Source organism: Lissotriton vulgaris, chromosome 6 (assembly GCF_964263255.1).
Source record: "Lissotriton vulgaris chromosome 6, aLisVul1.2, whole genome shotgun sequence".
NCBI classification, from domain to species: Eukaryota; Metazoa; Chordata; class Amphibia; order Caudata; family Salamandridae; genus Lissotriton; species Lissotriton vulgaris.
This window is the reverse complement of record NC_141694.1, coordinates 1,265,720,103-1,265,742,474: the sequence shown is the minus strand read 5'-3', so window position 1 is coordinate 1,265,742,474 and position 22,372 is coordinate 1,265,720,103. Positions and strand designations below refer to the sequence as shown.

At 44.7% G+C, this 22,372-nt stretch overlaps 1 protein-coding gene across 1 annotated transcript in view; it reads left to right on the top strand.

The window, feature by feature from the left end:
• The window catches only part of CDC40 (cell division cycle 40), a 480,503-nt gene that overhangs the window by 96,729 nt on the left and 361,402 nt on the right, over window positions 1-22,372 (top strand). Inside the window, exons 3-4 of the mRNA XM_086927386.1 lie at window positions 14,567-14,696; window positions 15,195-15,278. Coding sequence (XP_086783512.1) covers window positions 14,567-14,696; window positions 15,195-15,278 — 214 coding nt within the window. The remainder of the gene's footprint in view (window positions 1-14,566; window positions 14,697-15,194; window positions 15,279-22,372) is intronic.

The following is a 22,372-nucleotide window of genomic DNA, read 5'->3' as shown; positions in this document are numbered from 1 at the left end:
GTTTCCTGAACTTGGGGAATTTAGTTGTGGAACGGATATTCAGGGGAAAGGTGCTCCAGTGGTATGACGCAAAATATAAAAAAGGAAAGCCATTAATTTGCATGTCTTTTCCTTGTAAAGGGATTCGATGCTCCACATGCAGACAACCCCAACCGAGTGCCTTCTCTATGCGAGATGTGAAGAGAGGGGACGCTGCAGGAAGCAGTCACGTAACCCAAGCATCCTCGCTTGGCCACGGCAATCAGAGAACAGTCGGGGCCTTTGTACACATTAAAGCCGTCATCCGAGCCAAGCGGTCCAGGCCTGCTGAGCGTGTGCCCTGGCAGGCTCCGGGCATGGATAGCATGAGTGCAGGGTCTGGGCGGCAATCGACCCGACAGCTGCCCCTGCCACCACGCTTGCAGCTGCCAAGGCTCATTCCTGTGGCAGAAAGCATCAGTGACCTGATAACAACCTACTGTACAGCCGGCCCCTTCAAGCTACATCTGGGGTGCTGAGACACAGAGCTCAAGAGGGCAGCCCGCCAACACCAAACATGCGTAAAACTGCTTTTTACAAGCTTGAGACATGTCACCACAACCCCCCTCCCCCAACAACACACAAGATGAGCCCGTAACGCATACAATCGAGCTGGGACTCCCAACGGCTCGAAATATCGAAAGGCAAGTCGAGTTTCTCTACAAGTATATATAAATATCCAAGGTGCAAAGATGTGGAGTTAAGAAAAGTAAACCTATGCTTTCTCTTTACGCATTTACCTTTGTTTGTTTGTCCCTCAAATACCGGCCTAAATATTCCTATGCTTGATGCTCTGTACTGCAATCTGTATTTAAGTAGTTCCATAGCATAAAGGCGCTAGAACTATGCTTTACTAGCGCCTATTTCAATGGTATTCACCTTTTTACTAATTTCTAAATGGTGACAAGCAGACTAGTCCTGCATGGACTGAAGACTTGCAGGTCACAGGTTAGGTTAAGTCTCTGCAGTAAGCCCCTTAACCCATTACGCTAACTCTCTGGACTGACAGTCATACACACCTTGGAACTTTACTGACTGACAAATGGTGTGATACACTGAGCTGCAGAACAGGGGTACAACCCACTGAACTAACTTAGGAACTCAGAGATAAAACAGAAGGCCAAAACAGGATTCAATCTGTATGGGTGGAGAAGTTACACCACTTTTATATGTTTAAAGTGCAAACAGTGCATTTCCCAAATGTACAGGAGAAGTGGAAGGCGAGAACTGACTATGTAAGGAGTGAATGGTTAGTTCAAACCTCAGGCATGTTTTACCCCTCCTACAGACCCCCCACTCACCCTAAAACGTTATCACTTATATGGTAGTGCAGTGGGCTTCTCAAATGCAAGCTCAGCCCACCCTAATATCGTGCAGGGATGTCAGCTGCGACCCCTGACCTCAGAGATGGCAGCATCAGTGCCAGGAACACAGGGGCAGGTTGGGTCCCCGCTCCCTTCCTTTATTCTCATTGTTTATTCCACTAATAGTGAATAATCTTTTATTATTCACTACTGGTGTAATAAAAGATGTAGTACAATTAGCTGGAATGACCTTCGCTGGTAGCTGAGGTAAGTAAAACAAAAATGCTTTTAAATGTCCGTTGTGCATGCTTGCGGGTGAGTGTGTGTAAGTGTGAATGGGTGTGTGTGTGTAAGCATGCGTGCGACTGAAACTAAAGGTCAAAAGGGAGGTGATGTCACTTCCGATACCCCATGCATTTTGGTGAATTTACGTTCATGTTTTTGTGTCCTTGAGGTGGGTGTAAAATGTGTAATCGGGCAGAGGGATGAATGGAACTGGTGCTATGTAAAGCGCTCTGATAACCTAATCGGTTCAAGTTCGCGCTATAGAAAACTCTAAAATAAATAAATAAATAAATAAATGCGTCACTTACGTTTCCTCAATATCCAGTGGATCCAGCGGGCTGGGCGAATCCATGCAGAAACCAGCGCAGAGGATCTGCCCCGGGAGCCGCGCTGTGAGTGGCTGACTCCGGGGGAACCCTCGACGTCAGCGGAGGCCAGTGGGAGCTGCGACGGGGGCCGTGCCTGCGAGGGTGAGTCTTCGGCCCAGAAGCTGGGGGAGATCGCCTTCCACCCCGCACCCGGTATTGACACCGGCTGAAGACAGGAAGCGCTGGGGGGCTGTGCGCTCGCTCGCCAAAGCGTCACGGACGTGCGCCTCGCCTCCCGAGTGCCCCGCATTGCGCGTGGGACCCGGGGATAACAGCCCAATACCCGATCTCCCTGATTTGAAGGGAGAAACCAGCTGAGGCAGGAGCGCTGCTTCTACAAATGCAGAACAAAGATTAGGAAGCACGTTTTGAGTGCTAAGATCCTACCAATTTACTACGTTCTATATTTTTTAAAGACTTGAGACAATTGATGACATAAGAACTTCCTGAAATTACTTGCAACCACTAAGATTAAGTGCAACCTTTACCTGAAAAAGTGATTATCGTATTACTGCCTTTTTCTGCCTGCAAACCAGATAAAAGTTATTTATATTTTTATAAAATACTTACCTGTGTGGTCTCAGTTTGTGGTGGATTGGGGATTATTGTTGTGTTGAGTGCAAATATTATACACATTGCCTTGGGGATAAGCCTGCCTGCTCGCGCCAAGCTACCTAGAGGGAGAGCGGAGGTTATCTACTGTGTGTATTCCTTCACCCTGACTAGAAGCATGGGTCCCTACTTGGTCTAAGGTACGTACCTCTGCCAACTAGAGACCCCCGCCCCCCGCCGCCCAGGGGAAGAAGGAAGACGGCGGCCCACAAGAAGTATGGCGGCCCACGCGGGGCTCCCGTGGCCTGCCTGGAGGGAGCCCCGGAAGAAGCGGAGGACGTTGCCGGGCAGGTGTTGCCGAGTAGGACAGCTGCAGCCCCGCGCCTCCGCCCACGGTGAGTGCTGTGTTGCTCGGGTGTTCACGCCGCCCTGGGATAGGTTTTTATAGTTATTCATGCTTCCCTGTTTAAGATGCTCATTTGGCTTAGAATTGAGGGTTAGTTTATTTCTCATTGTGATGTGTCTGACCCCTTATAAACGTTGTCGTGCAATTCCATCCCTGCACGAAATAAATATGTAGACTATAAACTCGTGTGTGCGGTCGTTTAAGGCGACTCATTACCATGGGGTTTAACACATTTTATTGAAGGGCGGGTAGCAGGTGTTTTAAGCACTGTGTTTTGCTGGGCTGTTTGTTTCTAGTCAGTGCATTTATGTAGAAGTTCGTTTCATCCATTCGTGCTCTCCAATATTACTATCGGTTGTACAGCAGACGAGTGCCTTCTTGGGAACTAGTTCGCATCTAAGTGTGTTTTTTGGAATCGTTGTTGTGGTCTAAGGTGTCCGCCCACAGTCGGCCCTATTCGTACACTGCACGTTAATCTGCTTAATTGCTCGTGGTCTTTCATCCTATTCATCTGGATAGTTGACTTTATGGTTAAGTTGTGTGCGTAGGCAGTGGTAGTGTTGCACACACACCGCTGTCAGAGATATGGAAGGAATCCTATGCCTTCAACTCTGGATGTGTGTAATCTACCTACCGATTAAGGGGAGGGCCAACTGCTTCCTGATTGTATTCAACTGTGCCTTTAGAATACAGGGGTTCACCAGCAACTCTTCAATTGGACGTTCATACACAATGCATTTCCCCCTGTACCCCAGGGATGATACTCAGTAACAGGTTCTCCAATGAGAAACGGCGCCCATTCAAGTGCAGCACGCACTCTTAGTATGATCGCTTTTATATTCGGCACCGCAGTGGAGCTTATTGTTGTATATTTATTTGACGTTACAAGCATTCCGTGGTGATATGTGGCAGGTTTCTATGTTTAAGTTAAGAACGCAGACTTCCCACCGGCAGTAAAGCACTTTGGTCGACGTGGCCTTTTTCGGAACGATACTGTGTATTCTATATATATATTTTCCTCACAGCAACATTAAAGGTTTCAGAAACGCCAATATTTTCGATACAACGTACTGCATAATGTTTCCTCATGCATGCATTGCATAGGCATCGCTAAGGTGTATGTTTTCGTTGAGGACCCCTGCACAAACTACTATCGCAGCTAAAACTCAGGGCCCCAGATTAAGAACACACTTCCGTGGAGGCGGCCACGCCATCTGCCTGCCTCTGGAGGAAGTAGCAGCTACAGTAAATCAGCCCCTTTGATGTCAGCCAGGGATCCTGGGATGGCATTCGAGCTTGAGCTTGTGACCTGGTAACCATAGAGACATTAACCCATTGGAATTATTTTGTCCTATGCTTTTCATGCACGGAGGACGTTAAACGGAAAAAAACGTTGTTCCTAATTCTTAGCGGCATCAAAGCAGACTTTGCTCCAGACCTTGTACTAAGTGGTGAAAAAATGATTTCTATGTGCGCTCTAAATATTTTCTTCAGTATTCCTTTTCTTTGAAAAAGAACAAGCGATATGTGGTTGAATGAATAATACAGTCTGACTTAGTTTGCACCAGTCATTCTTTTTTTTTTTATTAAATCTTTTTAATATGCAGTTTCAGTTTGGGGTTTCTACTTCAAACTGTACTTGGATTTAAAAGGAACCTGTCTTGTATTGATTAATACATCATATGATTTTAAACCTTCACCGTTTTGTGCAACAGGCAATACACTATTACCTTGCTTCATCAAAGAAACCTATAATGATTTTGTATGAGTTACGCAATGCATATAGCTATGAGGATCACCTTGCTACTAGTTGACAAGCTGTGTGTATACAACAATAGCAGGATTATATATGTATCTATTTTTTTTTTAGCAAAAATACGCCGCACTCAGAAATCCTTCACTTCAGGTTTTTAATTAAGTAAACAGAGCCAGTCTGTCACACCGACCTGTTTCGGCCACGCAGGGCATTTCTCACTGTTGGAGGACACTACTTTATAGCCTGATAACATTTCTTGCTAATGAAGAGATCAAAGAGGGGTTCTCAATACCAATCATTAAGAAAACAACTGAGATGCTAAAACTTACAAGAGCAGGTGGCACAGATAACTTATCAGCAGTAATAATAAAAACAGCTATTCCCCTTGGAACAACTTGCTCCACCTGCTTTTTCAAACAAATTCTCCTGAAAAGAGCTTCCTAGATTGCTGGAAGGGGCAGTCCCTCGAATCTGGGGTACACCTCCTCCACCTCTGGCCAAGTTCGACCCCCCGCCCCACGTATGGAGCTCTCCCTTCATTGTTTACCTCCTCTCTTTCATCACTTCTCCCTTACCCTCCCTCTATTTCATGCTAGAGGCTTCATGCGAGCCTCAGCTGGTGAAACTCTGCTTCTGTGCCACCCCTGACCTCTGCGTGGGGCTCTTTGCATGTGTGTGGGGCTCTTTGCGTGTGTGTGGGGCTCTTTGCGTGTGTGTGGGGCTCTTTGCGTGTGTGTGGGGCTCTTTGCGTGTGTGTGGGGCTCTTTGCGTGTGTGTGTGTGTGGGGGGGGCTCTTGCGTGTGTGTGGGGGCTCTTGCGTATGTGTGTGTGGGGCTCTTGCGTGTGTGTGATGAGTTACGCAATGCATATAGCTATGAGGATCACCTTGCTACTAGTTGACAAGCTGTGTGTATACAACAATAGCAGGATTATATATATATCTATTTTTTTTTTAGCAAAAATACGCCGCACTCAGAAATCCTTCACTTCAGGTCTTTAATTAAGTAAACAGAGCCAGTCTGTCACACCGACCTGTTTCGGCCACGCAGGGCATTTCTCACTGTTGGAGGACACTACTTTATAGCCTGATAACATTTCTTGCTAATAAAGAGATCAAAGAGGGGTTCTCAATACCAATCATTAAGAAAACAACTGAGATGCTAAAACTTACAAGAGCAGGTGGCACAGATAACTTATCAGCAGTAATAATAAAAACAGCTATTCCCCTTGGAACAACTTGCTCCACCTGCTTTTTCAAACAAATTCTCCTGAAAAGAGCTTCCTAGATTGCTGGAAGGGGCAGTCCCTCGAATCTGGGGTACACCTCCTCCACCTCTGGCCAAGTTCGACCCCCCCGCCCCACGTATGGAGCTCTCCCTTCATTGTTTACCTCCTCTCTTTCATCACTTCTCCCTTACCCTCCCTCTATTTCATGCTAGAGGCTTCATGCGAGCCTCAGCTGGTGAAACTCTGCTTCTGTGCCACCCCTGACCTCTGCATGGGGCTCTTTGCATGTGTGTGGGGCTCTTTGCGTGTGTGTGGGGCTCTTTGCGTGTGTGTGGGTTTTTTTGCGTGTGTGTGGGGCTCTTTGCGTGTGTGTGGGGCTCTTTGCGTGTGTGTGGGGCTCTTTGCGTGTGTGTGTGTGGGGGGGGGGCTCTTGCGTGTGTGTGGGGGCTCTTGCGTATGTGTGTGGGGGGCTCTTGCGTGTGTGTGTTTGTGTGGGGGGCTCTTGCGTGTGTGTGTTTGTGTGGGGGGCTCTTGCATGTGTGTGTGGGGGGCTCTGGTGTGTGAGGGGGGCTCTTGTGTGGTGTGTGTGGGGGGCTCTTGTGTGTGTGTGTGTGGGGGGCTCTTGTGTGGGTGTGTGTGTGCAAATGCAATACGTCTTGCATTTGCGACAGAGTAAGCTATTGGCATTGTAAATGAGAATGCCATTTATTTATCTGTTTTCAAAACCAACACATAAATAAAAAGTTTGTCATTTACAATGCCAATAGCTCAAACTTTTCCGAAGGCGAAACCGTTGCATTGTAAATGCTTGTTAAGAATGAGCCTAGAGCCTTCTCCTTCCAGATATTGACATTTACGAGATAATAGACCGCTTTGAGAAAATTCACTTGACTTCAAACTAAATTGAATAGATGAGTAAGGCCAGCTGGGTGGCTAATACTTTTGTGACTAATTTCTCAATCTACATTGTGCTTTTCCTACACTTTGAAGGTGCAGCCTTTACAGTAGCTGGGTATCTTAGAATGAGACTGTAATGAAACCCTCTGCGAAGTGTTGGAAAGAAATACCAAGCCTACACCGGGTCCTGGAGCTTTGCCGATTTTTAGAGTTTAAGGACCATATGTACAGTTTTTAGGTGTAGCAATTACCTAATTGCTATTTTTTGTGAATTGCATTTAAGAAATCAATATTTCTAATTTATAAAACTAATTGGGTTTCATTTAGCTATTTCTACTGGGTCAGATTGACCTACCTCATGAACATTAACGAGTAGGTGCAGTTTGCAACCCATTAAGAATTGCAGCCCTCACAGAGATAGTGACCTGATGGGGTCACCAGACCACCATGTATGTCTGTGATGGCTTTTTAATAAGCATTTTAATAAAGCACACTTTTTTTATGCAGACCAATTTTCTTAATTGAATATGTGATGCGTTTCTATAAATATAATGAAACATACATTTAATTTTTAAGAGGAAGCAGTGGTCCCTGAGCTGTTAGTAAAAACTGATAATTTTGCGCCGGTAATTCAGTTGCAAAAAATTCATATATAGCACTGAAATTCGGTATCTGGAAGGTGCGCCCTAAACATGACCCTTCTAAGTACCGAATCGCTAAACATGTACTGCAATTTGGTAACCTGTTACCAAATCAGTTTGTGCTCTGTACATATATAAAAGCATTTTTGTGGTTGGAACAACCCGATTATGCAAAAATGCTTTTGTACATATGGCACTCAATGTCACATGGCCTTCTTTTCTGTGATTATGGAATCAAGGTCTGCCGAGGAAAGAAGAAAATTATTTGAAAGGGTGAGCACTGAGACGTAAGACCAACTCTGCCTATCTTACTGTGAAAACGTAGCCACTGTATGAGACTTATTACGTGTATGGAGATGGAATAAATACGTTATTGTGGAAAACCGCATCACAACGTCAATGACTTATTTATGACATATTTCAACTTGATTAGAGAAAGTGGAAGTGCATTTGCATACATCAGCCGCTAAAACCCTGACACTACCTTGTGTAGAACGAGAATAAATAACATTTTCACAAAAGGATATGTGGTGTGCACGTTAGGTTTATTGGCGTAGGATGATTATTGTTCACAAAGACTGTAAAATGCTTGAGACTCTTCATAGAGGTAGATTCAATTTGTAATGGGGTTGTATAAACTACAATTCAATTTTTTTTTCAAATTGGTGTTATTCGTTTTCGAAATTGAAAGAAAAATTAGAGCAATACAACAAGACAGACCCATTACAAACCTGACCCCATAATTTAGCACATTCCATATTATAAAATGCACATACATTTCACACTGCTGGTCACTGATACAAGGGTCTCTAAACAATACTTTAATGCTTGTCTGGCTCAGCAACCTGCATCAGATAGTAGTGGTACTGGGCCCATATACCTTCAGGGTGTGGTGGTTCCGGACTCAGTTTGCTGTAAAGTTCAAGTTGATCAATACACTATGTAATCTACAATACTAATTATTTTATTGTCTACTGTGGCTATGTCCACATTGCTTTGCTACCAAGCGTTTGGCTAACTGAGCAAGCGAGGTAAATTTAACATTAGCATAGGGGATCCTCTGTAGCCAACACAGCAATGCCATCAATGGTAGGAACTGCATTTGTATCCTAATGCTTTTGTGGCAAGATTTCCTAGCTTGAAAGCTTTTATTAACCTACATTTCTCTTTTTGGAAATGTTGGGAAATTAGTGTTGCTTGATGGCATCTCTTTCTTACTGCCCTTCCGAGGACCTTGAATATAGTTTGCCTGGAAGTTGAACTATTTTGGGCTGGAAGGAAAGTAGGGAGCTTTATCAATTTCTAATTGACTTGTCAATTTTAGTTTCTGCAGTACAGCTGTGAACTTTACTAGAGAAACCAGGCAGCTGTTGAAAATCACACCTTCTTTTAAATTAAATATGCAAAAATGATACTGTAGGTTAGATTTTTTGAAGTACACCACTGACCTTTTGAGAGATCACATGGCTTGAATTGCAATCTTCAAAACACGTCTTTTAACCCTGAAACTTAAATTCCAGCTCGGAAACCACCATGGAGATGTGGCCCTTGTCTCTTTGGAATGCTGCCATATTATCCTTCATTTAATTAATTTTCTCTTAGCAGTAAACTCAGCCGCTTCTCGAGTTATGCCCCAGCTAACCATCCTCTCTTTCATGTTTAGACTAGACTGGCGAAGTTGGTGAAAACAAATGCTCTTCAAAGATTTTGGCAGCACAAGGTGTAGTGAGTTTTTTCCCATGATATCTGCCATGGCTTAAGAAAGTGAATGCTCGGAAAGTGGGTGAGCCAACATGAAACTTGGCTGCAGGCAACCGTGTAGTTCACCCGTATTTGTTTTAGTTGACCAGTTAAAGAGAACAAGTAGGTAGGCGTCCCGATCGTCGAGTAGGAAGTGCACCTTGGCCAATAATGTTAGGGTTTTAGTGTCTGTGCTAAAACTGAGGTGAAAAAGTCAAGGAAGATGCCATGGGAAAGTAAGCCATTGATTAGAGAGTACCACCATTTTTCGAAGTGGCCGAAGTTAATCTAGATGGTGCTAGCAAGTAGGAGATCCAAGTAATAGTTGGTGGAGTTGAGAGGTTTTATTATTTTGCTAGTTAATTACTTTCTCTTGCAGGATTGATTTTGCCGAAATAATGAAGCTGCTTGTTTCACTTAGAGATTGAAGGATGAGGGCAGTATTGATGTGAAGAAGTTAAAATAATCTAGAGGTTAAGAAGGATTTACAGTTTGTGTAAAATTTTAATTTTGGCAGTTTAGGTAGTTTATAGGCATTTGCTTTCAATATGGTGACTAACATGGGGGGTTTGGAGAGGAGCAGTGGGGTTCCCATATTCAAAATAGCTCTTTTGTGTAGAGGGAACCTTTAGACCATTGTTGGTTTAGTTTGTTGCTTACTTTTCAATTGTGGTAGGGCAAAAGATTCTACTGCTTTGCTGATCGTCGTAGTGATGCAGTTGATTTTGTGAGAACCCTTAAGCTACACACTGTTACCAGTCTGCTCTTTTCTTGCTTATATATATATATATTTTTTAGATTATGCAAAGGCCCAGCAGCTGCACTCTGCAGCTAGCTTCTGTGTATTTGCATGGCATCCCAAGCGCATACTTAATTTCTTAATTTACAATCCCAAATGTAAGTCCACCATTTTAGAGCATTTAATCAAGAATAGAGTATAGAAGAAGAAAAAATAGCAAGTTGTGAGTACGCTTGTGCATCTACCAGTAGCCATCTTGAAATCATTTTGATGTTACTTGAAAATATATATTCAAGTTGGCCACCCATGTTTGAGTCTGCCTGCGGAAAAGCATCTTGAAACGTTTATTTTATCTTTAAAGTATAAAAAAATAACTCCAAGATGGCTGCCTGACCATGCATATCAATGCATTCATCTTTCAATATATTTTTTTAATTCTTTTATTCTTAGTTAAGATGATAGATGCCATTTTAGAAATACAGATTAAGAATTTAAATATTCAGTTGGTATCTATTGTAAATATACAAATGGGAGCAGCTGCTGGGCCTTCACATAATTATAAAACATGTGCAGAAACATTATAAGATGATTGCTCTTGCTTGATATGGGTGGCCATGCTTGGCTGTTTTGGCCAATAAATATGCCAAACCAAACAGGCATTTGTAGAGCCATATGTAATATCAGAGTCTCGAGGTCAAGAAGTCGTTGGTAGTCCAGGGCAGGCTTGAAGTAGGCTTTATAGAGTTTTCATCAACAAAGACTCCATCCAACATTCCAGCCTTGCAACTGCCAACTGACAAGTTGAGCAACATTCCTAAGCAACCCCCAGGTGCCACATTCCACGGATCATCACCTGGAAACAGGGAGCTGCATTCCAGAAGAGAAGTCGAACACTACAACTTAGCTTTGCTCCAGCTTTTGAAAGGCGAGATTGATTGACTTTGCTAGTGTTTGCCTTTGATGCTACTAGTCTTAAGGATTATAAGGATGGCCTAGAACTTCCATAGTTGCATATCCCACACATGTATCAATCTTTCTCCATGCTTTTTGTGACTGAATTTGAACTGAGTGATCAAATGTGCCTTGTTGGATAGGTGTGTCGACGCTTGAGACTCTTTAAAGATAAGATGCTCCTACCGTTTGAGGAATTCCACTTTCAGCATGATCTTCCTTAGGCCCATTTTCTCCTCCATGGTGCAGTAACGGTGGCCATCCGTAGACACTGGGTGATAGATATGGCAGAGCCACTCCATACTAACAGCTGCCAATACTTGATTACTTTATCGGGGACCTTTAAATCAGTCACTTGTCTCTATTGAACGATACAGGGGGATATGATGCTGCCCCTGGGAACCCTTAGGACCTGCTGAGAGGTGAACCTGGGGATTCCTTTTCCAGAAGGAAACTAGGAGTCTATAATGAAGCACGCAACCAAGATGTCCAGAAATGCCTGTTTTAAACTCACTCATTTTTATGTGTTGCACAGAGCATATCGCACAACTGGAAGGATTAATAGGCGCTTCGCAGTGGAGGGAGTGAAGTGCCCGAGGTGTGGGGAGGTGGGGACTTGGTTCTTCAACATGTTCTGAGAGTGTCCAGAGCTAGGGGATTATTGGGAGGGTATTACTGGTGCGGTAGCTGAGCTTTTCTGAGAGTGAGATCCTGTGCACCCCTGGTCACTGTATATTGATTCCTGCAAATTGCCAAAACTGAAGCTACAAGAAGGTTCCAAGACCTTTCTTTTGTTCTTTCAAAAAGAGAAATCTCCAGAATGTGGAAGCCCCCCAGAGGTCCCTGGGTGGCAGGTTGAATGAAGGAATTGCTGAGATGTACGGGCTATGAGAGTGTTGTAGTGCTCTGAGAGGCTAAATGTGGTCGCAGCTCCCACGACCTGGCCCAATCTTGAGACATTTGGTAGGTGCAGTGCAGAACCCTGTACCCCTCTCGTCTTGGGTGATGTCCGGCACCCCATAGCAATCTGTAGTCATGAAGGGGGACTGGCCTTCCTTACGGACTTCATTTTTACAAAATGGAACACCTATTTCATGGACTTCGGCTCCTCTGTTCTCTGGTGAGTGTTAGAGCTGGTACCGTGGGAGGGAGCACATACCCAATCTCTGACCTTAAGATGGCGGCCGTGTAACATTATTACCTCCAGGGGTCTTCCTTTACAGGCACTACTGCTAGATGCTTATTGTTAATCCCCATCCCTTTTCAGCCATATAGCCTTGGGGGAACTCTGACAGGAGGGCGCTGAAGCGGGGGGGGGGGAAGGGGGGGATAATAGCTGCGGAGCACACAGAACGCAATCGGACGCCTCCGGTAGCTCCCACTGCATCCGAGGGGCACCCTGGGTGTGACGAGAGCCGACTCCCATGGGTGAAAGATGTCCAGGAGAAAGCAGCATAACCCCCAGCAGGTCATCTCTGATTGTGAGATTCCACCGGCTCCGAGAATGGCACTTCAGACGCCACTTATCAAGCTCAGGCAAGAGCCGCGCCGCGACCTGCGCCCATGATGGAACTTTTTAACGATGCCCCCCTAGGCAGAATCTAGAACCTTCTGTATGTACTGCGGTGCCCGAGCAACCTTTTGGCCGATGACCGGTGGAGCTGCCCTATGCAGCCAAAGAGGAGTTTGGCTTGGGTTCACCCCTCGGCCGTCACCTACCAAGTCGGACTTCAGACACTGTTTTTCCTCATCTCCCCGTTGTATTTCTTACCCCCTCCACACTATGTTTATGCTATGCTTTTGCAACTCGTGTAACTATTCTCCAGCACCTATTTGGCAGTCACCTACACAGCTGGTTTTCTGACATTCTTTTCCTCGTCCCCCCGTTTGTGTCTCCTTCCCTTCCCCTCCCTCTTGTGATCCTTTGATTCAAACTGATGTAACTATGTAACCCGCTGATTCAACTGTTGTAAATTACAAAACTATTTGTACCTACAACGGAGCCTGAGCAACCTTGGCGGATGCCTGGTGGAGCTGTCCTATGCAGCTATAGAGGAGTCTGGCCCCTTGGCCGTCACCTACCCAGCCGATCATCTGACATTGTTTTTCCTCGTCTCCCCGTTATTTGTCTCCTACTCTCCCACTTCGATGGAACAATGACAACGTCCCCTGGGCGGATACCAAATCTGTTTGTACCTACCGCGGAGATCGGCAACATTGGCCGATGACCAGTGGAGCTCTCCTATGCAGCTATAGAGGAGTCTGGCCCCTTGGCCGTTACCTACCCAGCAGATCATCTGACATTGTTTTCCTCTTCTCCCCGTTCGTGTCTCCTTCACTCCCCCTCCCCCTGTGATTCTTTGATTCAAACGGTTGTAACTATGCAACCTGTAACTCGCTGATTCAACTGATATAACTATGAATCCTGTAAATTGCTGATCCTCATGTAAAGCGCTCTGATACCTCCGGGTCTAGCCAGCGCTATATAAAACTTTGCAAATAAATAAAATAAAAGGGCTAGTGCACTGGTGACATTGGATACTGGAATTGCGTGAGGGCACCAGGGCACACATGGGAACCCTATAGAGATGTGGGTCTTGCATCTCCTACAGAGATTGGCGCACTCCAGGGCACAGCGGAGATTTTGTGGGAAGGGGATGCCTGTTAGAAAAGTTATCATGAAGAAGTAATGAGAGGGCAGCAACATTGGTCGCAAGGTGACACACACATTTCAGTTGCCTGCTGCGAATAATTTTACATGCCATGAATGCGACTTCACTTTTTTGTTTAAATCTTTTTCTTGGCATTTTCCTATATTGCTCTTTTCTTTTTGTGCAACTGTCCCTTAATCTGCGATCATTCCGTTTTTTTACTCCTACTTGATGTCTATTTTGCATTTATGTCCTTCCTATTGTAAAGCGCTCTGATATCCCTTGGGATCTTGTTCGCGCTATATAAAACTTTATAAATAAAAAAAAATGGAGTGTGGATTGAATGAAGGTGCATTGTTAATGCCTACTCTCGCAGAAAACAAACGGTTGTGCTACTTTTTTATTTCCTTCAGTGCATCGAGCTGTGAAACCACACGCTTAATATCAGTAGCATGTCATGTTAAGTGTCAAGCAGCATCGAGCAGGTGCAACACAGAATGATGCTCTGTGTATTTCTTATTTCTAAGATGGTGGCTGTAGTATACTGTAGCAAATAACCTGCGCTGTACTTGCACCAGATATAGAACTAGGCAGCTCTGACAAGTTGCAACACATTGATTTATTTGCTGCGCATTAGGAATCCTTCTCGATTTGATATGTTGGTGGTTTTGTTCTTAAATTGCAGCCAGTGTGTGTAGTTCATTATTGCACAACATACCATTACATCCTCTTTTTTTGTTTTTTTTGTGTTTGCTGCACCACAGAACGGGTGTGCTTCATAACTTAGATCTATTTTATATAGTACTCTGCTAGAAGGATGGCTGGGCAATGCCTTCTCACTTGTGTATTTTACCAGGCAGCTTAGATAATGATATCAGCTAGTCGACATACATTCTGATCATTTTGCTTACTTACAGCTACAGTATTTATTATGTTCTGGTAATATGGAAGCATTTCAAGTTGTTAGTATATGTACCCTGTTGTGCAAATTATTTAATTGTCTTTGTTGCTTAATTGTTCTCTCTCATCAGTTTGGACCAGTTAATCCCTTCACAACTCAGCAGATGTCTGCCCCTAGAAATATGCTCTCTGGATTTGCAGAACCGACTCATATCAATGACTTCATGTTTGAACAGCAAAGAAGAACTTTTTCAACTTATGGTAAGAGCTAATGGTAAATATTACTCTGTATTTTGCTCTTTAGCTGCACTTTATGACTTTGTTTTTCTGTTGAGATTCAAATGATTAAGTATTTATGCCTTCCAATTTCCAATACAAAATAGAATTTCCATCTTTGTTTTATTATTTTTTAGTTAAAGGATAAAAACAAACCTCAAAACAAAGGGACACTGATCGCTTCTCTTTTTAATAATCATTTGGCCATATTGTAGCCTATAGGCTTAATTCTAGCAATCATTACTGAATGGAAAGACGTGTTAGAAAATGGACTGTTGCACCCTTATGACTTCACACATTGCTGTTTAGCGCGTCTGTAGTGTGTGAAATATTTATTTTTTATTTTGTTTGCTGAATTTCTAATCGGAGTGTAAAGAATCATTGGTTGTCATGTGGCTCTAGTCTTAGGCTGGAATGTTGTGTAAGATAAAGGTAGTATGGCTTTTTCTATGCTTTCTGTGCTGATTTTCTCGTTTATTTTAGGTTATGCTTTGGATCCCTCAATAGACATTCAGCAAACTGATAATAAATATATTGGTTCTGTTGAAGATGCGGAAAAGAATCAAGGTAAATGGCATGAGCCTTCTGGTACATTATACATAATATTACATTTAAGACTATTGCATAAATGTAATTGCAATTCTATTGAATAAATGCTTACAGCCCCTGGATACCCTCCTGAGTGATAAGCAGCGCTCTACAAATCGTTAGTTGATTGATTACATGAAACAATGGGTAACACAGTAGTGCCCTTAAAGTAGCTTATCAGACATTTTTTTGTTGTTCCCCTGCTTATTTGTAATTCTGATTAAATCTGTTTTCAGATGAATTACCGACCTGGCATTATTGATTATGTGGAATTTTCGTCGGGTGCGTTGTTGAATTTTTTTAAATAGTCCAGACTCTGGTCTAGTTACAATTTATATCCCAAATCAATTTCCAAAGGGCAGGATACTGCATCTAGGAAACTGCAGATTAATTACTATTTTGTGAAGAGATTAAGAGTTACACCTTTTGGTACCATCAAGAACCACAAGAGTCTGCTGAACCTTGAGTGTCCTGAAAAAGACTTAGAGGTGCTTCTAATGGTTTTGAGTGAACCCAGATTTAGCTCCTTAGCTGAGAAAGACACACCCTTAAGAGCATGACCCACGACTTTCTGAATACACATAGAAATCTAGGCAGAAGTGATGCCCTCAATTTTATTAAATCGACTGAGGGTAATTCATTATCAGGAATTTATGTCTATGAGGAATCTACCCTCACCCCACACTCGGAGGGCGCTATTTGCAGCTCCAGCAATAAAACATTTTAGAATTGGAGAAGTGGAATGGATTACTTGAAGCTTACCCAATAATAGAAAATCTACAGCTATGCAGTCATCTGCTGAAGATTTTGAAGAGGGTAAGCTTTTGTAGTTTTCAATAGCATATATATATATATATATATATATATATATATATATATCTATCCAAAGAATGCTCCTCTTATCCACAAAGAGTCGAAGGGACACAACAGGGGACCATGCAAAGATTCTTTATTGCCGCACAGAAGGCATGACGCGTTTCGACGTAATGTCTTTTTCAAATGCCTGCAAGCTGTGTCCTGTTACCGCCGCCTTTCAAACTAACCATCTTGCTCCCATTGGTGGAAGCCCAGCGAAGGTCATTGGTTTTCCTGAGCGCTATCTCAGTCTCATCGGAGGACCACGACTCCCAGAAGGCACCATCTCGGCCATCGGGTAAGCGTCTCTTAAGCCTTCTTTGTACTCACAGTGAGTGCTGGTGTTTTGTTGAGAAGGCGTGTGTGGTGCAGGAAAAATAATTGTACACAGTATCTCTGTAGCTCACGATCTTTGCTCTGGCCCCCCTCGACGCCTCACCGCAAAAACCTCCAGGATGTTGTAGCGTCGGGTGCTCACTGCAATGAGCTCGCTCCTCCGTGAAGTCACAGACTGCTACTCGCAGCGAACAATCCACAGTTCCTGGCATCGGGGGCCACAGCTACCAAAACCTTGGTTGCCACTAGAAGGCTGCACGAAGTACAGCCTTTACCCTTGAGGCTGTGGTCACAAAACGAGGCGGGTCCCTTCAGCGCGCCCAGGGTTGGCGTGCAAAATATCCAAAGAATGCTCCTCTTATCCACAAAGAGTCGAAGGGACACAACAGGGGACCATGCAAAGATTCTTTATTGCCGCACAGAAGGCATGACGCGTTTCGACGTAATGTCTTTTTCAAATACCTGCAAGCTGTGTCCTGTTACCGCCGCCTTTCAAACTAACCATCTTGCTCCCATTGGTGGAAGTCCAGCGAAGGTCATTGGTTTTCCTGAGCGCTATCTCTCAGTCTCATCGGAGGACCACGACTCCCAGAAGGCACAATCTCGGCCATCGGGTAAGCGTCTCTTAAGCTTTCTTTGTACTCACAGTGAGTGCTGGCGTTTTGTTGAGAAGGCGTGTGTGGTGCAGGAAAAATATATATATACTTTATTCGTGACCAAGCCTGCTGGGTCAGGCGAAACGCGTTGAAAAGCGGCGTGAATAGAAAATAAAGACGTTTCACCACAGTATTCCCTATGGAGAATTACTACGTATAAAACGTAATTGTACGTCAGAAGAAGATTATATCAGGAATGCCAATGAGAGTGTAGAAAGATTCAGAGTACAAGGTTATGGGGAGAAGTGTCTGGGTGAAGCTCAGAGAAAAGTGAAAAATATCTGACGGCAAGAAATGCTAAAAACCAAAGTAGAGGATACTGACAGAGAGGGAAGGTTTAGATTTATCACTACCTTCTCAGAAGGGGCAGGTGTGCTGAGAACAGTGTTAAGAAAAAACTGGAAACTGTTTACAACCGATCCAGTAATAGGAACAGACATCCCGAGCCAACCGATGGTAACTTACAGGAGGGCTAGAGCACTAAGGAACACCTTAACAAGCAGTTACCTAACACGCCCAGTGGAACAACCATACGGTAATCCAAAACCAGGATTCTACTCATGTGGGCGCTGTAAGGCATGTAAATACAGTAAAAAATGTATGTCTTACCAGGTGAGAGGAGAACTGCGTAAAATCAAAACATTTCTAACATGCACAACTCCCTACACTGTTTATTGTCTCGTTTGTCCTTGTGGACTGCGTTATATTGGCAGCACAGTGAACCCCACTAAGATGCGTATCCTGGAGCACCTCAGGGCAATTACAAATTGTGATCCGTCGTACCCAGTAGCAAGACACTATTAGCAACATCATAAGAGTAATAGTGAGCTACTGGAGTACTTCGCATTAGATAATGTGCCAGGGAGCCCAAGAGGAGGTGACAGATTAATGAAACTGAGAAGATTAGAATCCAGACACATAATAGATATTGGCACCAAGAACCCCCGGGGGCCTGAATAGCCATGAGGAGATGACAGTACATTTGGGGTAGGGGCTCCCTGCTCCAAAGAAAGTTGTGTAATAAGAGAAGACCCTTAAGAATCCTCAAATAATATGAAAATTTATGTTTTATACTTTTAATTTGGTTTTGGTAAAGGGTATTATGATTTACACTGTGTGTTTTGTAAAAAAAATAAGTCTAGAGAGGCAGAGAATTAGAGGAATTGCCAATTAATGAGAGGTTGACCTTGCTGCTCAAGCCCATCCACGGCCAAATTATGAGGAATGCCAAAATTGTAAAAATTGTATAAAGTTGTTTAATCATACCAATGTAAACAGGACACTGGCAGCGATCACGAATCGAAAATGTAGAAAAGTAGGTCACAGCACGTAATTTAAAGGTGCCCATCCAGGGTGAAATGAATTGTATTACGAAACACTGTATATAACCATTCCAATATGTCACATAAGAACGATGTAGAAGTCCTCTCTCTACCTCCATGACTAAATATGACACGTGATGGGTATTTAAATAAGAAAAAAATGGCGCGTCAGTGTACCACTGACATAGGCAGTAGCCGAAACGCGTCTGGTGCTCTGAGGGTCTGAAATAAAAACTTTGATCCTCCTCCCGTGAGTGCTGTGTCTTCTTTGGCGAAGACAAGAAGGAAAGTAGCTAATATATATATATATATATATATATATATATATATATATATATATATATATCTATATATATATATATATATCACACACCTATATATACACAATTATTAGCTGGTGCGCTCTTGAAGCGTGTGCCGGTGCCGACATCAGACAGTACCTCGTGATTAATTACACAGCAAGTAGAGTCCCGGCACTCCTGAGATCGATTTTAGTTTCAAAGACGCTTGTTTATTTAAGAATAATTCCCGCCATCATACTTCACCACCCACCAACGTTTCGACCAAGAAATGGTCTATGTCACGTTATCGATCTATCTATTCTACCTCCCTCGGCCTTGTAGACCACAGTACTGCGTCCTTTTAAAACCATTTAATAGCCTTTAGTGTAGTTAGTGGCTGTTAAATGTATGTATAGATTAAGCATGGGCTGAAAATTCGTTCCGCTCGCGAAATCGCGGTAAAATCCGCGAATCAGCGGGGGCGAATTTTCAGCCAAGCACTTACAGGGTTACAGCAGCAGGTGCAAAAGTTGAAGCTAATTTTTTGTAACCTTTTACAAAAGGGTTACAAAGAAATTAACTTCAACTTGGGCATCTGCTGCTGTAAGCCTGTAAGTGCTTCCTGGCGCCTCGTTGCCTACTTGCAACTATTCTCTGACCCTGCTCTGACCCTTGAAGCGGGGTCAGAGAATAGTTACAAGTAGGCAATGAGGCGCCTGTCACGAAAATTAAACCTCAATAGGAAGCACTAACCGATATAAAAACAAGCATTTGCAATGCAATAGGTCTCGCATTAGGAAAGTTTGAGCTATTGGTCTTGTAAATGACAATTTTTATTATTTGTGTTGGTTTTGAAAATAGCTAAATTAATAGCTTTGTCATTTTCAATGCCAATAGTTATAACTTTCGCAAATGTGACACCTATAGCATTTGTAATGCAACATGTTTTGTATTTACGTGACTTAGCTGTATTGATATCACAAATTACAATGGCTTTTAATTTTTTTAAATAATTAATACTTAAATAAAAGTGATATTAATTTATAATGGCAATAGCTTAAACTTTTGTAAATAACTTTTGTGAAGATTATGTTCAGTGTATTTTATTATGATGAAAATCCAAGATCAGAAGTGAAATATTAACATCTTTTTATCACATTTGTAATAAAGTTTGAAACAATGAGAGAACATATTTGAACCAGATGCTGTTGAATGGTTGTGCAGATTGATGCTGTGGTGGTGCTGTGGTGGTGCTGTGGTGGTGCTGAGTGGTGCTGTGGTGGTGCTGAGTGGTGCTGTGGTGGTGCTGAGTGGTGCTGTGGTGGTGCTGAGTGGTGCTGTGGTGGTGCTGAGTGATGCTGGGGTGGTGCTGAGTGATGCTGTGGTGGTGCTGTGGTGGTGCTGAGTGATGCTGTGGTGGTGCTGAGTGATGCTGTGGTGGTGCTGAGTGATGCTTTGGTGGTGCTGAGTGATGCTGTGGTGGTGCTGAGTGATGCTGTGGTGGTGCTGAGTGATGCTGTGGTGGTGCTGAGTGATGCTGTGGTGGTGCTGAGTGATGCTGTGGTGGTGCTGAGTGATGCTGTGGTGGTGCTGCTGTGGTGGTGGTGCTGTGGTGGTGGTGCTGTGTGGTGGTGCTGTGGTGATGCTGTGGTGGTGCTGAGTGATGCTGTGGTGGTGCTGAGTGATGCTGTGGTGGTGCTGAGTGATGCTGTGGTGGTGCTGAGTGATGCTGTGGTGGTGTTGATTGGTGCTGCTGTGGTGGTGCTGATTGGTGTTGCTGCGGTGGTGCTGATTGGTGCTGCTGCGGTGGTGCTGATTGGTGCTGCTGCAGTGGTGCTGATTGGTGCTGCTGCAGTGGTGCTGATTGGTGCTGCTGCGGTGGTGCTGATTGGTGCTGCTGCGGTGGTGCTGATTGGTGCTGCTGCGGTGGTGCTGATTGGTGCTGCTGCGGTGGTGCTGATTGGTGCTGGTGCTGATTGGTGCTGCTGCGGTGGTGCTGATTGGTGCTGCTGTGGTGGTGCTGAGTGATGCTGTGGTGGTGCTGATTGGTGCTGCTGCGGTTGTGGTGCTGATTGGTGCCGAGTGGTGCTGTGGTGGCACTGAGTGGTGCTGTGGTGGCACTGAGTGGTGCTGTGGTGGCACTGAGTGATGCTGTGGTGGCGCTGTGGTGGTGCTGAGTGATGACGTGGTGATGCAGAGGGCAGAAAGGCACAACAACGAGTCTAACAGAGATCAGACGGGCACAAAAACAAGGGAATAACTGAGGGCAGAAGGACACAATGAACGAGTCCACCAGGGGGCAGATTAAATCCCGCCCTGCGTGTTTGTCCACGAAGATGCCACCTTTTTATGCAATGCCTCTACTCAACTGGAGTACTTTTTACTGTCTAATCAGTAAGTGCTCCCTTGTTGGCTAAATGTATAGGGGCAGATTTACAATAACTGGCGCATCCCCAGGGATGTGCCAGTTATTGTGCGCCGCAGCTCCGCCACCCATGGTGCGCCGCATTTACAATGCAGCGCACCATGTGTCAAAAACGGCACAGATGCGTCACGCATCTGTGCCGTAAAAGCAGTGCATTGCTGGAGCTGCGTCAAGCTTGCGACAAAGCTCCAGCAATGCTCTGGGGGGCCCTATCTCCCCAATGCTGCATCAAGCCTTGCCCCTGCTTCAAGCAGGCCCAGGGTTTTGACGCAGCATTGGCCTAAAAGTGACTGAGTGAATTCTTGTAGATTTCACTCAGCCACTTTTAGGAGGCGTTCCTGCGCAGGAACGCCCTCCCCTGCGCCGGAATGCCTCCTGATGGCGCAGGGCTTTACAACGTGACGCATCTCTCAGATGCGTCATGTTGTTAATAACCAGCAGCATTGCGCATTTTTTGTGCTGCCGCTGCGTCACAAAAGGGCTCGGTAGAGGGTGGCAGGGGTGAACCAGAGGGTGGCAGGGGTGAACCAGAGGGTGGCAGGGGTGAACCAGAGGGTGGCAGTGGAGTGGTGTGGCTCACTGGTTAGAGGCGGCAGACCCGGAAGCAGGAGTCGGCCCGGGACCAGGGTTCAATTCCAGACGCGGCAGGATCGTGGACCAAGGTCAGCGGACTCGATAATTCTCACCTCGGTGCCTACTCTAACCAGGGGTCCCACTCGGTAACTCTTGGCATTAGCTTGCCTAATCTCCACAACGGCCCCATCAACGCCGGGGATGCCTGGCTCCACCTTGGGGACTCCCAGTAGGGACCATCCCACAGGGAAAGCCAGGATGTATTCCCCAGCGGTATACCGCGCCAGGATACTCCGGTAGTAATTGTGCGCGTTACAAAACAGCTTATAACATATAACCAGAGGGTGACAGTGGTTAACGAGAGGCTGGCAGTGGTGAACCAGAGGTGCTGTGATAAACCAGAGGGTGGCAGTCGTGAACCAGAGGGTGACAGTCGTGAACCAGAGGGTGACAGTGCTGTACCAGAGGGTGGCAGTCGTGAACCAGAGGGTGGCAGTCGTGAACCAGAGGGTGGCAGTCGTGAACCAGAGGGTGGCAGTCGTGAACCAGAGGGTGGCAGTCGTGAACCAGAGGGTGGCAGTGCTGCACCATATGGTGACAGTGCTGTACCAGAGGGTGGCAGGGG